At 39.8% G+C, this 22,034-nt stretch overlaps 1 protein-coding gene across 2 annotated transcripts in view; it reads left to right on the top strand.

The window, feature by feature from the left end:
• The window catches only part of LEO1 (LEO1 component of Paf1/RNA polymerase II complex), a 39,514-nt gene extending 17,480 nt beyond the window's left edge, over window positions 1-22,034 (top strand). For both annotated transcript variants that reach the window (XM_025918951.2, XM_086710695.1), the window contains exons 7-12: window positions 6,986-7,080; window positions 7,642-7,776; window positions 8,892-9,027; window positions 11,473-11,659; window positions 13,303-13,400; window positions 21,805-22,034. In XM_025918951.2, coding sequence (XP_025774736.1) covers window positions 6,986-7,080; window positions 7,642-7,776; window positions 8,892-9,027; window positions 11,473-11,659; window positions 13,303-13,400; window positions 21,805-21,909 — 756 coding nt within the window. In that variant the 3' untranslated portion in view covers window positions 21,910-22,034. The remainder of the gene's footprint in view (window positions 1-6,985; window positions 7,081-7,641; window positions 7,777-8,891; window positions 9,028-11,472; window positions 11,660-13,302; window positions 13,401-21,804) is intronic.

The following is a 22,034-nucleotide window of genomic DNA, read 5'->3' as shown; positions in this document are numbered from 1 at the left end:
AAATTAATTAGCTTCTTCCTTCAAAGTAAGTAGCATTGTGGTTTGGTGGTTAGAATGACTACCTCCATATGTACTGTGGGTTAAGTTCTAGCAACTTGCTGCAGGAGGATGTCCTTCAGGCTCTTTGATCTATGGATAAATAAATCATATACAAAAAGAATTTATTATTAATACCTTCTGGTTACTCTTGTTGACTATTAGGAGAGATTTTTATTATGCTACATTCCTATTAATGTTTCTCTTTGATATACTTTGTCTCTCCACAGAGGGCCTCTAATCTTTAATCAAGGAGGGTGTAGTTTAAGCAGATCCTTTAAAGTTGAGTTGTACCAAAGAATTAGAAGCAGTTGAACTTACAGTACTGTCACTGGAGCTATCCTTTTTTAATTCATAAATCCAAAAGATTGCCTATGTAAATACCTCATTTTTCAGTGGATATTGCATATGCTGTTTGAATGGTAAGTGGCAGTCCGGCATTCTGAGAATTCAGGGGCTGAATTTTTACAATAATTCCATCTCTTCAAGTGTAATAAATCTACAAGCATCTAAAGAACCTTATACAAGTTATTTCTATCCAAAATGCATGGACTTCCAGAGCTTTTCAGTGAGATTTCACCAGTCCTTTTTTTTTTTTTTTTTTAATTCCTTCCTCTTAATGGAAATATAAATCAAATGAGAAAATGGAAATAGACACCAATAACTTGCTCCAGGTCGCACAATTAATAGGTATAGTTTTTAGACTGTTATTTATTTACTTACTTTGCTGTCCTTTTTCTTGCCTCTTCCCTTCTCCCATTAGCTCATCTGTTAATATTTTTCCTTTGAGATTGTGTATCTATTGATACAGGGTTAGGACTATGAATTTTTCATGCTTATTTTAGTGCCTCTAACATTATTTTACCACTTTTCATTATTTCTCATCATTTATATAAATTAATGTGGTAGTTTGTTATTAACTCCTTATTGATTTTTTGCATTTCCCCTTCTATTAGGGTACAGCAAATACCAACATATCTATTTTCAGGCCATAGAGTGTCAGACTCCAGTATAGACATCAAAGATTATAAATGAGTGTTTTACTCTAAAACTTTGAGGCTTAGAGTACAAAAGGTTGGTGTGTAACTATTTTTTAATGGTGCGTGATGGAAAATAATCCTGGATGCTTTCTTTTTTGCTACATTATTTTTTCAAATATTTATTCAAATTTCAGTTAGTTAACATATAGTGCAATATTGGTTTTAGGAGTAGAATTGAGTGATTCATCATTTACAAATAACACCCAGTGCTCATCACAAGTGCCCTCCATCACCCATCTAGCTCATCCGTCACCCCCCCTCCCACCATCAACCCTCAGTTTGTTTGCTGTCTTACTTATTTATTTAAATTCTCTTTAAATCCAATTTAGCATATAGTATAATAATTTCAGGAATTGAATATAGTGATTGATCATTACATATAATACCCAGTACTCATATCAACAAGTGCCAAGTGCCCTCGTTAATGCCCATCACCCATTTAGCCTGTCCCCCCACCCAGTACTCCTCCAGCAACCCTTAGTTCTATTTAAGAGTCTCTTATAGTTCACCTCCCTCCCTCTTTTTATCTTATTTTTCCTTCCCTTCCCCTGTGTTCATCTGTTTTGTTTCTTTTTTTTTTATTTTATTTTATTTAAAAAAAAATTTTTTTTTTCAACGTTTTATTTATTTTTGGGACAGAGAGAGACAGAGCATGAATGGGGGAGGGGCAGAGAGAGAGGGAGACACAGAATCAGAAACAGGCTCCAGGCTCTGAGCCATCAGCCCAGAGCCCGACGCGGGGCTCGAACTCCCGGACCGCGAGATCGTGACCTGGCTGAAGTCAGACGCTTAACCGACTGCGCCACCCAGGCGCCCCTGTTTTGTTTCTTAAATTCCACATATGAGTGAAATCATATCATATTTGGGGCACCTGGGTGGCTTAGTCATTTAAGTGGCAGACTTCAGTTCAGGTCATGATCTTGCGGTTTGTGGGTTCAAACCCCACATTGGGCTCTGTGCTGACAGCTCAGAGTCTGGAGCCTGCTTCAGATTCTGTGTCTCCCTGTGCCTCTGCCCCTTCCTCTCTCGTGCTCTGTCTCTCTCTCTCCCTCTCTCTCTCAAAAAAAAAAAAAAAAAAAAAAATTAAAAAAAAAGGGTAAGACTCATATCTAAATATTAAAAGAAATCATATGATATTTATCTCTCTCTTATTCCACTTAGCATAATACACTCTAGTTTCATCCATGTTGCAAATGGGAAGATTTAATTCTTTTTGATTGCCAAGTAATATTCCAGTGTGTGTGTGTGTGTGTGTGTGTGTGTGTGTGCGCGCGCATGTGTGTACACCACATCTCCTGTATCCATTCATCAGTCTATGGCCATTTGGGCTCTTTCCATAATTTGGTTGTTGTTCATTGTGCTGCTGTAAACATTGGGGTGTATGTGCCCCTTCAAATCAGCATTGTTTTTTATCCTTTGGATAAATCCTTAGTAGTGCAATTGCTGGGTTGTAAAGTAGTTCTATTTTAAATTTTTTGAGGATCCTCATACTGTTTTCCAGAGTGGCTGCACCAGTTTGCGTTCCCACCAACAGTGCAAAAGTGTTCCCCTTTCTCTGCATCCTTGCCAACCTTTGTTGTTTCCCGAGTTGTTAATTTTTCCCATTCTGACAGGTATGAGGTGGTACCTCATTGTGGTTTTGATTTGTATTTCCCTGATGATGAGTGATGTTGAGCATTTTTTCATGTGTCAGTTGGCCGTCTGGCTGTCATCTTTGGAGAAGTGTCTGTTCATGTCTTTTGCCCATTTCTTCCCTGGATTAATTTGTTTTTTGGGTGTTGAGTTTGACAAGTTCTTTATAGATTTTGAATACTAAACCTTTATCTGATATGTGATTTGCAAATATCTTCTCCCATTCTGTCGGTTACCTTTTAGTTATGGTGATTATTTTGTTCTCTTTTTAAAAGTCTCTTACCTATTTTGACTGCTGTTGAAATAAAGAGGTCATGAAACCCAGAAAAAAAAAAAAAAGAATCTTTTGTGGTTTTTTCCCTCTCTCTCTTTCCTCTTTCCTCTTTTTTATTTATTAAATTTCACATGTCAGAGAAATAGGGTATTTGTCTTTGTCTGACTTCACTTAGCATAATACGCTCTAACTTCATCCACATCATTGCAAGTGGCAGTATTTCATTCTTTTTGATGGCTGAGTATATTCCATTGTAGATACATATATATACATACATATACATATATATATATATATACACACACACACACACCACATCTTTATTCATCAGTTGATGGACATTTGGACTCTTTCCATAGTTTGGCTATTGTTGATAATGCTGCTATAAAGATCAGATAATGCTGCTAAAAAGATCAGGATGCATGTATCCCTTTCACTCTGTAATTTTGTATCTTTTGGGTAAATACCTAGTAGGGCAAATTGCTGGATCGTAGCGTACTTCTATTGTTAACTTTAAAAAAATTTTTTTTTCTGTTTATTTTTGAGAGATAGAGCATGTGTGAGTGGGGGATGGGCAGAGAGAGGGAGACAGAGGATCCAAAGTGGGCTCCATGCTGACAGCAGAAAACCCAGGAAGGGGCTTGAACTCAGGAACTGTGAGATCATGACCTGAGCCAAAGTCAGATGCTTAACCAACTGAGCCACCCAGATGCCCCTATTTTTAATTTTTTGAGGAGCCTCCATACTGTTCTCCAGAGTGGCAATACCAGTTTGAATTCCTACCAACAGTGCAAAAGGGTTCCCTGTTCTCCACATCCTTGCCAATACCTGTTGTTTCTCGTGTTGTTAATTTTAGCCATTCTTACAGGTGTGAGGTGGTATCTCATTGTGGTTTTGATTTGTATTTCCCTCATGATGAGTGATGTTGAACATCTTTTCATGTGTCTGTTAGCCATCTGGATGTCGTTTTTGGAAAAATGTCTATTCATGTCTTCTGACCATTTCTTCACTGGGTTATTTGTTTCTTGGGTGTTTGATAAGTTCTTTATAGATTTTGGATACTAACCCTTTATTTGATACATCATTTGCAAATATCTTTTCCCATTCCATGGGTGCTTTTTTAGTTTTGTTGACTGCCTCCTTTGCTGTGCAGAAGCTTTTTATCTTGATGAAGTTCCAATAGTTCATTTTTGCTTTTGTTTCCCTTGCCTCCAGTGACTGTCTATTAATAAGAAGTTGCTACAGCTGAGATCAAAGAGGTTGTTGCCTTTGTTCTCCTCTAGGATTTCTGTGGTTTCCTGTCTCACATTTAGGTGTTTCATTCATTTTGAATTTATTTTTGTGCATGGTATAAGAAAGTTGGACCCTTTGTTTCTTGAGTGATGTTCTGGAGACTAGCCTGAAGATTTTTAAAGAGTTGGTTGGTGGTGTAATTCTTCAAAGAACAGGAATTGGGGTGGGGTGTCTGACTGTCTTACTCGGAAGAGTGTGCGACTCTTGATTTTGGGGTTGTGGCTTTGAGCCCTGTGTTGGGTATAGAGATTACTAAAAAAAAATAACCTTAAAATAAAGAGTAAGGAACCAGGTATGGTTTATATATTTCTATGAGGTCATCCATCTTTAAAGGTATTTTACTGTGTTTTTCTTTTTTTTTTTTAATTTTTTTTTTTTCAACGTTTTTATTTATTTTTGGGACAGAGAGAGACAGAGCATGAACGGGGGAGGGGCAGAGAGAGAGGGAGACACAGAATCGGAAACAGGCTCCAGGCTCTGAGCCATCAGCCCAGAGCCCGACGCGGGGCTCGAACTCACGGACCGCGAGATCGTGACCTGGCTGAAGTCGGACGCTTAACCGACTGCGCCACCCAGGCACCCCAATTTTACTGTGTTTTTCATCCTGATAGGGTAGGACCTAGCAGTGTATTCTATCATAGCTTCATTCTAATTTGAATCACCTTCTATAATAGAAAACATTTTTCAGGGGCGCCTGGGTGGCGCAGTCGGTTAAGCGTCCGACTTCAACCAGGTCACGATCTCGCGGTCCGTGAGTTCGAGCCCCGCGTCGGGCTCTGGGCTGATGGCTCAGAGCCTGGAGCCTGTTTCCGATTCTGTGTCTCCCTCTCTCTCTGCCCCTCCCCCGTTCATGCTCTGTCTCTCTCTGTCCCAAAAATAAATAAACGATGAAAAAAAAAATTTATAAAAAAAAAAGAGGGGCGCCTGGGTGGCGCAGTCGGTTAAGCGTCCGACTTCAGCCAGGTCACGATCTCGCGGTCCGTGAGTTCGAGCCCCGCGTCGGGCTCTGGGCTGATGTCTCAGAGCCTGGAGCCTGTTTCCGATTCTGTGTCTCCCTCTCTCTCTGCCCCTCCCCCGTTCATGCTCTGTCTCTCTCTGTCCCAAAAATAAATAAAAAAAAAAAAAATAAAAAAAAAATAAAAAAGAAAACATTTTTCACAATGGCTTCTCAGTTAATAATGGCCCATATATGTGTGTATGTTTTTTTGTTTGAGAGGGAGGGTAGGAATAGGGATAGATTGTTTTGTTTTTATGTCTTTATTAAGGAAATTTTTAAACACATTACAAATATAATGAGAACTGTATAATGAACTCTGATGTAACCATCACTCGGTGGTTGGACAATTTTGTTTCGTCTGTATTCCTTACCCCACCTTACCCAGACTTTTAAACAATCTCAGATATGTCATTGTATTTCATTCATGAATATTGAGTTCTTTCATCAGCCCACTTCATAGTTGTTTTAAGTTTATTTATTTTTTAATGTTTATTTATTTTTGAAGGAGAGAGAGAGGGAAACACAATTCGAAGCAGGATCCGGGCTCTGAGCTATCCCATAGAGCCCGATGCAGGGCTCGAACTCACAAGCTGCAAGATCATAATCTGAGCTGAAGTCAGACGCCCAACTGATTGAGCCACCCAGGCGCCCCATGTTTATTTTTTTAGTAATCTCTACACCAACCTGGGGCTCGAACTCATGGCCCCAAGATCAAGGGTCGCTTGCTCTTCCGATTGAGCCGGCCAGGCACCCCCATAGTTGTTTATATAGAGAAGAATAAAAAGGAAAGTGGAAAAACTGGAAGGGAACCATTAGGACTGTGTTGCAAAGACAGTCACAGCTAACAGTGGACATCCAGAAAGTCTAAGTGGGAATGGGAGCAGCTGCTTTTCAGGTTGATGGTGAGGGAATAGGCATAGGGAAGCATGGGCTTAGATCAGTTTTCAAAATACTGACTTCTTTTTGTTGCCATCTTGATTCATATTCTCTTTATCTTTGTGAGTATGTGTTTTTAAATTTTTTCACTCTCATTTCAGTGGCTTTCCAGGATGCAGCAGTGATAAACTACATGCATTTAATGTGCTATGATTTCCTGGTAGTCCCATTGAGTTTAATTTCAATAGCAGTGGTTTTCATTTTAGGAAGCTTTTGAATATTTTCCACATCTGCCTGCCATTTCCCCTACATGCAATTAAGATAACGTTAGACTCTAAACCTGCTCAAAAACTAGGGTTTTAATCTTTCCAGGATGCTGCTTTTTCCTTACCCATATTTAGGGAGCTTCTCTATTTCCCTTGGTTTTTGGTCCCATATTTATTTGGTTTTTTAGCTGTGTGAAAGAACCTGCTTTATACAGGGAGCTTCAGGTCTAAATTGCTACCTTCTGTGGCCTCAAGTCTTTATCTCTTGTCCCGATAGCTCTTATTGTATCTTAACACATCCAGGGTTATGACAGACTTAGCATTAGCTCAAATGCTCTGGCATTCAGTCCCCTTTGTGATTCCAGCTCTAGGAGTTGAGAAATTCACTTAAGCTAATTGTTTTTTCCTGTTGATAACGTATCCAGCATCTCTAGGTGATTAAAACAAAAGGGTTTCAATGTTGTCTGTTTTTCTGTCACTATGTGTGTATGCTTATTCTACAATTCTATGTCTCTTGAGGAGAAAGGAAGCAGAAAGTACAGTACTCTAAGGCACTTGTGTTTTAAAACAGGTAGAAAATACTATAAGATGGAGGACACGCCGGGATGAGGAAGGAAATGAAATTAAAGAAAGCAATGCTCGGATAGTCAAGTGGTCAGATGGAAGGTGAGTCCGAAACACCTAGAATGCGACTAGGAGGGATCAAACTTTAGAATAAAACTTTATTTTTTGGATACCTCGTATTAAAGAATTTCCATTGCTAAGCCTTGGCATTGCACAGAAATCCTGAGAGAAATAAATAGGTAGTTGAAGGTTGAGGGGGCTGGTGAAACACATTAAAAGTAGGCCAAAGATGTGATCGTCCTTGCTGGCTATAGTATGGTTGTTTGGAAATGTTAGACCAGCTCCCCTCCCCATTGCATGCTGCTCAGAATAAGATGATGTGTCAGAAAAGCTACCTTCCACTGGGAAAGTAGTAGAGGCTGAGTAAATGTCATAGTATGTTTTAAGGCTGAGTAAAAGTCATAGTATGTTTTCCTTCGGAACGTACTTCGTTGGTAAACATGAAAACAACATGTTTTGCTTCTTTGTAGGTTGTTTTTCACATCATCCTGGCTTCTTTACTCTTTCCTTCTGAAAGTAGCAGTTGTATCACATTTTAAGTAAAATAAAATCGTAGAATGAAAGCTTTATGACTTTAATATATGAAGTGTTTCTTCTTTTCAGCATGTCTCTGCATTTAGGCAACGAAGTGTTTGATGTTTACAAAGCTCCACTGCAGGGAGATCACAACCATCTTTTTATAAGACAAGGTACTGGTCTACAGGGACAAGCTGTTTTTAAAACCAAACTCACATTCAGGTAACTATTATCAACTACAATATTTATTACGGTAAAAGCAGTGAATATAGATATTGTCCAAATTACTTGACTCCTGATTGAATATAACCTTCTGTATAGTTCACCAAAGACCAAGGTCTGGGTCTCAACTCTGAAGATTCAAACGCTATTTTGTCAGGTACACTAAAAGTTGCTGTTTCACAGGGAACCAAGTCATGCTAATCGAACTTACAGGAGACTGTTATGTAAATCAGAATGTTAATTTATTCCAGTGGTTACTATAGCTTCCAGGGGGTCTAGAATACTTGCTGGTCAGTGTCTTTTTTTTTTTTCCCCCAATAAAATTGATCTGGAAGACTGATAACTGGAGGTTGGTAGTGTACATGTGGTCAGAGGAAAGGCAACGAGTTGGGCGTCAAGGCTGGGGTCCTCCTGTTCTTTAGGCTGCTGTGTCCAGACCACTCTGGGGGTGTGTCCCCCATGCAGCCCAGAGTACTCAGGTCAGCTGGTGAGAGCATTCCCCTTCTTTAGACTGTGTAGGCACTACGGTGAAATGTTCGCATTTTTCTTTTCTTGATTCTAAGCAGATCATCCTCCTTGGGTAATGTTTATCTTTAGAGAGGACACAATAATCTTGATTGCGACTTAGCTTTTTGAAAACTGCAATGGTCAAAAGTCTAGGCTTCAGAATCAGACCTATATTTCAGTTCCATTTCCACATATGCAACCTTGTGCAATTTTCTCAACTTCTCTGCTTCAGTTTCCTAATACATAAAATCATTATTTTCATAGAGTAGCTGTGACAGTGAAATCATATAACTTGTAAAACGCAAAGCACTGTGCTCAGCAAATCTCCTTGAGTTTATGTATTTACGGATTCTGGAGGGTGATAATGCCTTGTCAAGCCTTTTTTACTCCAGCTTTTGTTTCTTACTTTCTTTTGAGATAAGAATGTTTCAGTGAGCCACAGAATGGAGAAATTTTGGAATCCTCTCACCTGGCGTGTGCAGTTTAGTGTCCCTGCCTATTTTTCCCTAGAAGATAAGAATGGTTTCTGGTCTGTTGTTTTTGTGGTGTTGATGTGACTGGCTCACAGATGTATTTGGTAAACAGGCATTTTTGTTCATTTCTTGCAGACCTCACTCTACAGACAGCGCCACACATAGGAAGATGACCCTGTCACTTGCAGATAGATGTTCAAAGACACAGAAGATTAGAATCTTACCAATGGCTGGTCGTGATCCTGAGTGCCAGCGCACTGAAATGATTAAGGTACTTTTTTGCTAAGCTCTATCCTGGGATTTTGGGTACAGGCATACCTCAGAGAGACTGCAGGTTTGGTTCCAGACCTCTGCAATAAAGCAAATCAAATCGTTTTTTTTGTTTCCCAGTGCATGTAAAAATTATGTTTACATCATATTGTAGTCTATTTGAAAACAATTTTTTAATGTTTATTTAGTTTTGAGAAAGAGAGAGAGACAGAGCATGAACAGGGGAGGGGCAGAGATAGAGGGAGACACAGAATCCAAAGCAGGCTCCAGGCTCTGAGCTGACAGCACAGAGCCTGATGCAGGGCTTGAACTCACGAACTGTGAGATCATGACCTGAGCTGAAGTCAGATGCTTAACTGAGTCACCCAGTCGCCCCCCCTCTCCCGCCTTTTTTAAATCTTTTTATATCATACTGTAGTCTATTAAATGTGCAATAGCATTATACCTACAAAAATATGTAGATACCTTAACTTAAACATATTTTTTGCTAAAATATGCAAACCATCATCTAAACTTTTTAGCAAGTCATAACCACTCATCAGAGATCACCATAACAAATATAATAATGAAAAAGTTTGAAATGTTGCAAGAATTACCAAAATGTGACACAGAAACACAAGGTGAGCAAATAAATGCCGTACGAAAAATTATGCCTATAGACTTGTTCAGCACAGGGTTGCCGTAAACCTTCAAAGTGCAATAAAATGAGGTATAGCTATATATTAAGAATAGTATTTCCCAAAACTTTGTTTCTCATCTCTTCTTTGAGTACCTTTTTTTCTTTCCAGCTGACATGAACAGGAAGCTGGATCAATTTCCTAAGCATTTGGCAAACAAGAGTGATGTGGTGATGGTCATAAAACAGACACAAGGGTTTGGGTTTTCTCTGACCAGGTCCTCAGGGTTTAGTAACAAACTGATCACTGAAAGGATCTGAACTTTTGCATATAATTTCAAAGATGATTTAGTGAATCGATGTCAAAAGTTAGTGGAAATGCCAGAGATGTAGTCTAAAATAGAATAATAATAGACCAGAAGTTTAAGTGGGAATATGCCTCAAGGAGAATCAAGCAGAGTAGCTGGTGGTTTTTAAGGTCCGTTTATAATGTTCTACCTACTAGGTTTTCAAATCCAGTTAGCTACAAAGTCAATTCTGGGGCATTGTTTGTAAATGATGGGAGTATAATGCTTGTATCAACCCCTGTGGCCTTTTGTGCAGCGCTTGCTTTAAGAAGCCGAATGCAGCAGTATAGTTTCATGCTTTCTCTTCTCTATCTTCTCTGATATCTGCTAGATCTCTCCCATTGCCCTTCCTGCTTCGTGTGGTTTTGTTCCTTGGTGCACCAGGGCACAGTGAGGCTAAGACACTCTGGTTGCCTCAGGGCCTTTCTTACCGATCTCATTATCAGACTCCTGTCAGACTCTGCTGATGATCTGGCCCTGGGCCCCTTATATTTTGTTCAAGGAGGCAGGTTAACTAAACCAGATTCATAGCAGTGCCTAACCTAATGGGGTGTAGGTACACTGGCTTTGGGGCCTGACTTCTTGCTCCACTACCCCACCTTTTCTGCTCAAGCCAACGCAGCTGGAGGAACCTTCAGACTCTAGTCTCAGCATGATTAGAAGAGCCCTCTGGATTACCTTACAAGATCCCCCCTAACCGTCTTCCACTTCCCCAGTTTCCATGAAAATGCACAAGGAATGAACTGGTTGGTTCTTAATCCCTGTTATACTGAATACAATAGTACAACCTTAATGAAAAATTTGCTGCATAGAATGTTTACCAACGTATAGTTGTATGCAGTAATATAGAGCAATTAAATTAGAAATTCAAAGAAATGCCATAATCTCTCATATTGTGTCTCTGTCTTGTGAACACCAGTGTGTGGATCGCCAGGCAGAGAAGGGTGTGAAGGGTGTGAAAGTTCTACTTTGGGGCTCAGGGACCCTCCCCTGCCAGCACCTCCCCATCCTGTCATCAGGAGCGACGGGGAGCTCTCTGGGGTGAGGGGCCCTGACAGGAATATCTGAGCACCGTTGTAGTTTGATGGAGCCTGAGCAAGTTGGGTTGTCTGTCTCAGGGATTAACAGAAACGGCCGCCCTCAGGCGTCCACTGGGCAAGGATGAGGTTCTTCAGGCTGGTTGCTGCTCTCCAGACTCTGACTGATGGGCAGCACAAGGGGACGCTGCAGCTCCCAGGGCCGTGCCTGTGCCAGTTCTGATTGGCCGCTGGTGCGAGAGAGCCCTCAGCCTCTTCACCCTGTGTTACCTTCACCCCTTAGAACTAAAGAGCGTGATCGCTGTGTGGTAACAGGTATAGAATGGAGACAACTAGGTGTTATCCTGGGCTGGGCATTCACATATTCTTTAGAGTAAAAGTAGTTTCAGGTGGGCAGTAAACTAGTTCATTTTTCAAAGTTCACTATTTTATTTGCTTCTTTACAGAAAGAAGAAGAACGTTTGAGGGCTTCTATTCGTAGGGAGTCTCAGCAGCGCCGAATGAGAGAGAAGCAGCACCAGCGGGGACTGAGTGCTAGTTACCTAGAACCTGATCGATATGACGAGGAGGAGGAAGGCGAGGAGTCCATCAGCTTGGCTGCCATTAAAAACCGATATAAAGGGGGCATTCGAGGTGAGTGTGCAGAAGTTAAATTTCATAATTTCAGGGTTCAGGAACTTATCTTTGCATTTGGCCTACTCTGAATGCCCAATCACTGGACATTTCATCTTTAAGGAATCCGTGGAATGAGTGATACATTTCAAGAGTTACTAAACCAGACATTGCAGAATTCTTCCAGGTGAACCTGAAGGGGTGGGAACTGCTGCCTTGTTCTTACTGAAGGAACAGAAACTTTGAGAGGTCGAGTAACTTGCCCAAAGATGCATAGTTAGTAAGTGGACGGTTCTTGAACCAGGCTCATCTGACTTCTGGGGCATCTGTCTCAGTCCCAGTACTGCATCCAGAGATTTCCCCACAGCCCACGGCAAGGCAAGCTGCTGGAAAGCAGACTGAACCCAAGGTAGAAGACTTGGCCTGGGTTCCTGACCTGAGCCGGCTCTAGTCTCGCTTCTGCCACTCTTCTGTTGGATTGATGACTTCTCAAAAGTTACAATACCTACCTTCTATTAACATCATTAGGAAAAAGCCAACCTATTAATAATAGTATTTACAATAGGAGGTTTTGAGAATTGAATGATGTAATACATACACAGTACTTTGCCCAGCACCTGGCACATTCAAGTACTAAAGAAATGAAACCTAAAACCATTGTTGTTATTCTTACTAGTCGTCAGCTTTAGGCAAATGACTTCATATCTCTGAATATCGTGTTCCCTTTCTGTAAAATGAGACTCTAATCCCCCCTAGGTTAGCCCGAGAGAGCTTTGGGAACCACTGTACAATGTAAGATACACCGTGGGTGACCATACATCCTAGTTTTGTCCTTATTGAGTGACAGATTTTAAGAGCACTAAAATTTTCCCTCTGTCATCCTATAAAACACCTTTTTCCTTTCCTTGCAGTGACTGCATTTGTTCTGGTGAGCTATTTCATCCTTCTTTCCTACCTATTAATTATTTGGGGATTAGAGTACAGAGGCGATTTTTTTGTTAGTGCTAATTTCCCACAAAAAAGATTAGTTACAGAAATAAACCACATGAATACTAAATAAAAACAAAAAAATTGAGGATGCTTTCGGTTCACCAGAGATTGAAAACCTACCTGACAAGTTCATTAACATTCAGTTCAGTTCCAGGGTAGGCTCTGGGTTCTCAGACAGGGGGGTTGGTCTAAAGTCAGCTGCTCTTGATTCCATCCTGAGGTTCACCTGGGCTGGGGCATTAGCGCAGACTGTTACTCCTCTCCATCTCCCTTTGAAATGGCCATCTGGCAACAAATGGTCTTCTCAGGACCAGGACTCCATCCCTTGATTTGATTTTCAAAGCTTATTTTGGAATTTAGTTATCTCCCAGGAAAGAATGACTCAGGCGTCCATAGGTTATTCTGGAAGAATAATAGTGTTTGTGTCTTTAGTGACCTTGCACACAGCTTTTTTAATACTTAATAGTGGTCAGATGAACCATTCTTGTATTATGAGAGGATAAGTGCTTCATTTCAACATATTAAATCTTACATTTATTTTTAAATCCAAAAAATTTTAATGATTTGTTTCTTGCAAAAATATACAAAAGGAATGAAAGATATTCTTCAGAAGAACTCAGAAATGAACAAATCACTTTCTGAAAATCACTCACAAATCATTCCTTTGCTTTCAGAGGAACGAGCCAGAATCTATTCATCAGACAGTGATGAGGGATCAGAAGAAGACAAGGCTCAAAGATTACTCAAAGCAAAAAAACTGACCAGTGATGAGGTAAAACCAAATTTGTTCAATTGTAGGGCATTACCCTGTATGCTTGAGTCCACTACTGGAATGAAGAAGAACTCACAGCCCAGAAACACAGATGTGTCTGTACACTTCACTGAGAAATAAATGTAGTGACAGGACCAGGAGTGACCCAGAGGGTCTGAGCCCTGTGATCAGGTGCGTGTTGGAAGGTGGCTCAGAGAGGAAGACCCCTCGCTGATGTTGAAGAAAGTGTTAGCTTGTGGGGCACATCAGCCAGGCGGGCATTCTAGGTGGATGAAAAGGCCTGTGAGAAAGTGTGCGGGGCCCTGAGATGGCAAGGCTTGACTAGAAACTAGATATCATTCAGTGTGGGTAGATCAGAAGGTTTATTTATCTCTTCTTTCTTTTGTCTATTTTCAATACATTTTAAAAATTTTTAATTTTTTAATTTACATCCAAGTTAGCATATAGTGCAACAATGATTTCAAGAGTAGATTCCTTAATTCCTCTTACCCATTTAGCCCATCCCCCCTCCCACAACCCCTCCAGTAACCCTCTGTTTGTTCTCCATATTTAAGAGTCTCATATTTTGTCCCTTCCCTGTTTTTATATTATTTTTCCTTCCCTTCCCTTATGTTCATCTGTTTTGTATCTTAAAGTCCTCATATGAGTGAAGTCATATGATATTTGTTTTTCTCTAATTTCACTTAGCATAATACCTTCTAGTTCCATCCATGTAGCTGCAGATAGCAAGATTTCATTCTTCGTGATTGCCAAGTAATACTCCATATCTTCTCCATATATATACCACATCTTCTTTATCCATTCATCCATCGATGGGCATTTGGGCTCTTTCCATACTTTGGCTATTGTTGATAGTGCTGCTATAAACATGGGGGTGCATGTGTCCCTTCGAAACAGCACATCTGTATCCCTTTGTATGTGTATCTGTATCCATACAGATGGATACAGCACATCTGTATCCATCTGTATCCCTTGGATAAATACCTAGTAGTGCAGTTGTTGGGTCATAAAGTAGTTCTATTTTTAATTTTTTGAGGAACCTCCATACTGTTTTCCAGAGTGGCTGCACCAGCTTGCATTCCCACCAGCAGTGCAAAAGAGATGCTCTTTCTCCGCATCCTTGCCAACATCTGTTGTTGCTTGAGTTGTTAATGTTAGCCATTCAGACAGGTGTGAGGTGGTATCTCATTGTGGTTTTGGTTTGTATTTCCCTGATGATGAGTGATGTTGAGCATTTTTTCATGTGTTGGTTGGCCATCTGGCAATCATCTTTGGAGAAGTGTCTATTCATGTCTTTTGCCCATTTCTTCACTGGATTATTTGTGCTTTGGGTGTTGAGTTTGACAAGTTCTTTATCAATTTTGGATATTAGCCCTTTATCTGATATGTCATTTGCGAATATCTTCTCCCATTCTGTCGGTTACCTTTTTGTTTTGCTGAGTGTTTCCTTTGCTGTGCAGAAGCTTTTTATTTTGATGAGGTCTCAATAGTTCACTTTTGCTTTTGTTTCTCTTGCGTCTGAAAATGTGTTGAGTAAGAAGTTGCTGTGGCCAAGGTCAAAGAGGTTTTTGCCTGCTTTCTTCTCAAGGATTTTGATGGCTTCCTGTCCTACATTTAGGTCTTTCACCCATTTTGAGTTTACTTTTGTGTATGGTGTAAGAAAGTAGTTTAGGTAGGGGCGCCTGGGTGGCTCAGTCAGTTGAGCATCCAATTTCGGCTCAGGTCATGATCTCGCGGCCTGTGAGTTGAATGAAGCCCCACATCGGGCTCTGTGCTGACAGCTCGGAGCCTGGAGCCCGCTTCAGATTCTGTGTCTCCATCTCTCTCCCTCCCCCGCTCATGCTCTGTCTCTCTCTGTCTCTCTCTGTCAAAAATAAATAAATATTTTTAAAAATTAAAAAAAAAAAAAAGTGGTTTAGGTTTATTTTTCTGCATGTCGCTGTCCAGTTTTCTCAGCACCACACGCTGAAGAGACTGTCTTTATTCCATTGGGTATTCTCTTTTGCTTTGTCAAAGATTAGTTGGCTATACATTTTTTTTAATTAATGGAAACAGTTCTTATGGCAGGAAACCCTCTTTTCTTTTTCTTTAGATGAAGTACTATTTGAATAGTATTGAATAGTTCAATAAATTAAATTTCTATTGAAATAATAATTATTCCAAAGTAATTTTAAAATATCTTAATTCATACTTTTAACAGTAACCTTTTCAAATTGTAAGAGTACAGGTGCTGAAAATTTTAAGTCTTTTTTTGAGATATAAGTGACGTGTAACATTAGTTTTAGGTATTGTACAATACAGTGATTCAATCAGTACACGTATGTATTGCAAAATGTTCACTACAGTAAGTTTAGTTAACATTTATTACCACACATAGTTAACAAATTTTTGTTCTTGTGATGAGAACTTTTAAGGTCTGTGCTTTTAGCAACTCTCAAATATATAATACTGCATTGTTAAGTAGAGTCACCATGCTGTACATTCCATCCCCAGGACTTCTTTTAGCTGAGCCTTTTTAGATCTTTATCATTGGTGTTTTTGAATTGTACTGAGGTATCTATTTGGTTTTTACTTTTTCTTTATCCTTTTTTTTTTTTTTTTCAACGTTTATTTATTTTTGGGACAGAGAGAGACAGAGCATGAACGGGGGAGGGGCAGAGAGAGAGGGAGACACAGAATCGGAAACAGGTTCCAGGCTCTGAGCCATCAGCCCAGAGCCTGACGTGGGGCTCGAACTCACGGACCGCGAGATCGTGACCTGGCTGAAGTCGGACGCTTAACCGACTGCGCCACCCAGGCGCCCCTATCCTTTTTTTTTTTTAAGTGTATTTATTTTGAGAGAGAGAGAGAAGGGCAGAGGCAGAGAGAGAGAATCCCAAGCAGGGTCTGTTGACAGCATGGACCCAACTGCTGGTTCAACTTCACTAACTGTGAGATCATGACCTGAGCTAAAATCGAGAGTCGGATGCTGAATTGACTGGACCACCCAGTGGCGCCTCCTTTTATTTTTCTGATTGGGATTTGTTCTGAATGTGAATTCATCATCAGTACTGAAAATTTGTCAGTCATCAATTCTTCTGTACTTTTCTTGCTGTCCTTTCTTTCTGAAGCCCTGATTAAATGCATTGTTTAAATTATATTAAATGCATTTAAATTAAATTAAATGCATGTTACTCCTGTGTCCTCCACAACCCTCAAACCATCTTTCACGTTTCCCGTGCCTTCGTCTCTGCACTCTGGGGCATCTCTTCAGAGCTGCCTTCTAGTTCACTACATCTCAAGTTGTTAATCTCGGTCACTCAGGTTTTAATTTAGTTGTTTTAGTTTTCATCTGTAGAAGTTTAGTGTCTTTCTCAAATTGACTGTTGTAAAAACTCCTTCCCCAACTTGTATTTTCAATTTCTCCTTTTTATGTCTTAAAATGTTTTAAAGCTGTATATAGTCTTTTATGTCTGATAATTCCAGTGTCTGAAATCTTTTGTGTGTAATTTTATTGCCTATTTTCTGGCTCTATTTCTTGATGACTGACTTCTCTCATGTATTCTGTGATTAAATGATTGATTTACTTAGCTCAGCTCGATGGGAATTTTGAGGCCTAGATTGATGGGTTCCTACAAAGATGATTTAGATTTGCCTCTTCCAGGTGCATTGAGTATCAGCTACCTGGGATCACTTTAACCTATACTCTTGGAACTAGGTCTTTTTAGATTACCTGAAAGTATGAATTCTGACTTCATGTTATGAATTTTCTTAGAATCAGTTAATTAATTTTTCCATTTATTTTTTAATAATGACAGATATTATGTGATGGGATCATTCTGTGAAAGCAGCTTGCTCATACTACTTGGGTCTAGGTTATTTTTTTTCCTCCAAAATCCTGTTCATTCTTCAAAGAATTCAATTACATATAACCTTGTGAAAATTGAGAATGCCAGGTTTTTCTTTTATTTTTTTATGTTATTACTTTTTTAATGTTTGTTTATTCTTGAGAGACAGCACAAGGTGGGGGAGGGGCAGAGAGAGAGGGAGACACAGAATCCGAAGCAGGCTCCAGACTCCTAGCTGTCAGCACATAGCCTGAAGCAGGGCTCAAACTCATGAGCCGTGAGATCATGACCTGAGCCGAAGTTGGATGCTTAACTGACTGAGCTACCCAGGCACCTCTAGATAGAGGATCTTAATGATGCTTTTCCAGTGTGTTGCATTGTTGGCAAACGGGAATCCTCATCTAAGCAGATGCTGTTTTATTTCCTGGCAAGCAGAAACTGTGAATGAAAATTGAGAATTGCCATGGAACTTCTGTTTATTTCTAGTATTCTCAGAAATGAGATTATTAAATGTGATCCATGAAATAGCCTTCTTTTAGGCTGGGAAAACCTGTAACTGCCTGACTTAAAAATGCCTCTTGTGAATGCCTCCTGGCTGTCTGTTACAGGAACTGCCCTCTACCTCCCTCGTCCACATACTCTCTGTTAGGTGTCTTCCTATATCCCTCCCTTCCCCTTTTGTGACAACAAATTATTTCCTCTGCCTGGACCTCCCATCCCCTGGCCACTTTGTCCTCACTACCCCAGCTCAAGTTCTGGCTGTGGATTACAGTCAGGCAGAGGAGTAAGGCTCACACGTGCTCTAGGTCCCTCTCCCTGTTTGCGCACCAAACCCCATCCCGATGCCATGAGCCTGGGTGTGTCTTTGAAATGCAGGGGGATCTGCAGATTCTAAGTTCCCAGGGAACTGCCATTATCAGCAGAGGATATGGGGGAGAGGGCATGAGTCTGGATTGGAATGAACTGGACTGTAGAATCTTGGCCACTTCCACGGCCTTGAACAAGTCATCTCACGTTTCTGCATCTGTTCCCTCATCTCTGCAACGGGATTTATGTTTGCTGCTTGCACGGTTGTTGTAAGACCATAACATACGAAAGTGGATAGCACAGTGACATGTAGTATTTGAATAGGAAACATTAGTTTCCTTCCCCAACAGGGTCAGAGTTACAAAAAAAGGGAAAAATAGCTTTTTCCCCTCCCTTACTTTTGGAAGTGGTTACAACTTGAGAAACCCTAAATAACTTGAAAGGTAGAAAAATGGGTAAGAGGAGAACCTGTGGAAAAGGGACAAACCCAAGTGGAAAGAAACACAAAGACAGTGGAAGAGAAAGGATCACAGCCTGTTGTTAGCCTTCTCTTCAGATGGAGCAGGTGACCTGCTGAGAAGGATTAGAGTATGGTACCCAGTGGTCTGGTTCCTCTCCCTGCTTCTCTCATGGAACCTTCATTCTCCACATTGGCATCCCTGCCTCACCTGTTAGAGGCCCTTGCCCTCTGTCTATGGGACCCTAGGTGACTTGGAACAGCATAGCCCCAGCTGCCTCTCTTTTGTAGGATTTCCTGTGATTGGGATTAGGAGTATATTTTCCCAGAAGCCTTTGACATTCTTGGTGTTGGTCTCATACTTTCAGACACTTTTTTTTTTAATTTTAATTTATTTTTTTAATTTACATCCAAGTTAGCATATAGTGCAACAATGATTTCAGGAGTAGATTCCTTAATGCCTCTTACCCATTTAGCCCATCCCCCCTCCCAATAACCCTTTGTTTGTTCTCCATATTTAAGAGTCTCTTATGTTTTTGTCCCCCTCCCTGTTTTTATATTATTTTTGCTTCCCTTCCTTTATGTTTATCTGTTTTGTATCTTAAAGTCCTCATATGAGTGAAGTCATATGATATTTGTCTTTCTCTGACTAATTTCACTTAGCATAATACCCTCTAGTTCCATCCACATAGTTGCAAATGGCAAGATTTCATTCTTTTTGATTGCCGGGTAATGCTCCATTGTGTATGTATGTATGTATATATATGTGTGTATATGTGTATATATGTGTATATATATGTGTATATATATATATATGTATATATGTGTATATATATATATATACACACACACACACACACACCACATCTTCTTTATCCATTCATCGATCTATGGACATTTGGGCTCTTTCCATACTTTGGCTATTGTTGATAGTGTTGCTATAAACATTGGGGTGCATGTTTCTCTTCGAAACAGCACACCTGTGTCCCTTCGATGAATACCTAGTAGTGCAGTTGCTGGGTCATAGAGTAGTTCTATTTTTAATTTTTTGAGGAACCTCCATACTATTTTCCAGAGTGGCTGCACCAGCTTGCATTCCCACCAACAGTGCAAAAGAGATCCTCTTTCTCTGCATCTTCGCCAACATCTCTTGTTGCCTGAGTTGTTAATGTTAGCCATTCAGACAGGTGTGAGGTGGTATCTCGTTGTGGTTTTGATTTATATTTCCTGGATGATGAGTGATATTGAGCATTTTTTTGTGTGTGTGTCAGTTGGCCATCTGGATGTCTTCCTTGGAGAAGTATCTATTCATGTCTTTTGCCCATTTCTTCACTGGATTATTTGTTTTTTGGGTGTTGAGTTTGATAAGTTCTTTATCAATTTTGGATATTAACCCTTTATCTGATATGTCATTTGCGAATATCTTCTCCCATTCTGTCGGTTGCCTTTTTGTTTTGCTGAGTGTTTCCTTTGCTGTGCAGAAGCTTTTTATTTTGATGAGGTCTCAATAGTTCACTTTTGCTTTTGTTTCTCTTGCGTCTGAAGACGTGTTGAGTAAGAAGTTGCTGTGGCCAAGGTCAAAGAGGTTTTTGCCTGCTTTCTTCTCAAGGATTTTGATGGCTTCCTATCTTACATGTAGGACTTTCATCCATTTTGAGTTTATTTTTGTGTATGGTGTAAGAAAGTGGTCCAGGTTGATTCTTCTGCATGTCGCTGTCCAGTTTTCCCAGCACCACTTGCTGAAGAGACTTTTATTCCGTTGAATAGTCTTTCCTACTTTGTCAAAGATGAGTTGGCCCTATGTTTGTGGGTCCAATTCTGGGTTCTCTATTCTGTTCCATTGATCTGAGTGTCTGTTCTTGTGCCAGTACCATACTGCCTTGATGATTACAGCTTAGTAGTACAGTTGAAGTCTGTAAGACACTCTTATTTATGTATATTCTTAGATATGTTTTTGGTTAAATAAACTCTGAGAGCTGGTTTATTAGTGTGAAAAAAATTAGCCTTAAAAACACTTAGTAATTATAATTAGTCTTGAAGATAAATTGTTGGAAGACAGCTCCTTCAAAACCATGGGCAGCCTGTTGTTGTGTCTGTATGGACTTGCACTTATAGCTGTGGCAGCAAACCTCGTTTCAGTGTGACGAGTAGTTTTGTCATTTGCGTGTATACATGGCGCAGGGGTTTTCTGTAGCTTGGGTCAGTGTGGCAGAGTCCCACGTGTTTACCATTCACTGGCCTTTTGCAACCTCAGCCTCAGAATATTCACTCTGTTTCATCTTTGAGGAAGCTAGTTAAGCAATTCTGGAGTGTCATATTCTGGATAACTTAGCTATTGATATATTTGAATTCTATCTGTAAAAATTGTTTTTAGATAACTTCCTGAATTGTTTCTATTAGAACATCATACATGATTTTTAATTTTTTTTTTTATTTACTTTTTTTAAGCTTATTTATTTTGAGAGAGAGAGCACATGCAAGCAGGGTAGGGGCAGAAAGAGGGAGAGAGAGAGAGTGTGCACTCGAGGGAGGGACAGAGAGAGAGGGAGAGAGAGAATCCCAAGCAGGCTCTTCACTGTCAGCACAGAGCCCAACATAAGGCTCGATCCCACAAACCGTGAGATCCTGACCTGAGCCGAAATCCAGAGTCAAACACTTAACCTACTGAGCCACCCAGGTGTCCCAGCATTGTACATGATTTTAAGTAATGCAAACTTGTGTAATAAGCTTTTAATTCAAATATTTTTAAAAATACCTTTATGATGTGAGTTTTTAGTATATCCAAAACAAATCATTAGTTTACAAAATTGATGGTCATTAAAATACTGAATTTTAGGTAATGAAGAGGTGAACTGCTGAGGAAGCAGAGAAAAGTTTAATCACCAGATCATTGTAAAAATATACAACAGGACAAGTGGCTATACAGGCAGACTTCTTTGGGAGAGCCTTGATCCTTTCCAGGGCAAACCTAGTTTCCAGTTTTCTGCATGCCCTTCTCCATGTACAAGGCCTTCCTTCCAAGAGATTGGTGATAATTGCTTAGCTCTTCCTTACAGCCCTGAAGTTGGGTTATTTTATAGTTAGTTTGTAATTAACGCCGGTTAGTTGTCATTTTTGAATGCTTCTAGTACTTAGTAGATTTGAAAACTGGCCATGACCTTCACCACTGGCTTTATGCATCTGGCAAATGTTCTTATTCTAAAAATTGTTTTGTGTTTTCAGAGGATCATTCAGTTCAGAGCTACTTTTGGTAAACCTTCTTGTAAATAACTCTCTATTGACTACTAGATTTTTAAAAATTTTCTTTGTGTAGGAAGGGGAACCTTCTGGAAAGAGAAAAGCAGAAGATGATGATAAAGCAAATAAAAAGCATAAGAAGTACGTGATCAGTGATGAAGAGGAAGAAGATGATGATTGAAGAAAAATGTGAAAACATTTTATGTATTTTTTGTACAGTTTATTAAATATGTAAACATGAGTTATTTTGATTGAAATGAATTGATTTGCTTTTGTGTAATTTTAATTGTAATAAAAAAAAATTTT

The sequence above is a fragment of the Puma concolor genome, chromosome B3 (genome assembly GCF_028749965.1).
Source record: "Puma concolor isolate L17-30 chromosome B3, mPumCon1.1.hap2, whole genome shotgun sequence".
In the NCBI taxonomy this organism is placed as follows: domain Eukaryota; kingdom Metazoa; phylum Chordata; class Mammalia; order Carnivora; family Felidae; genus Puma; species Puma concolor.
This window is presented reverse-complemented; position numbering and strand designations above follow the sequence as displayed.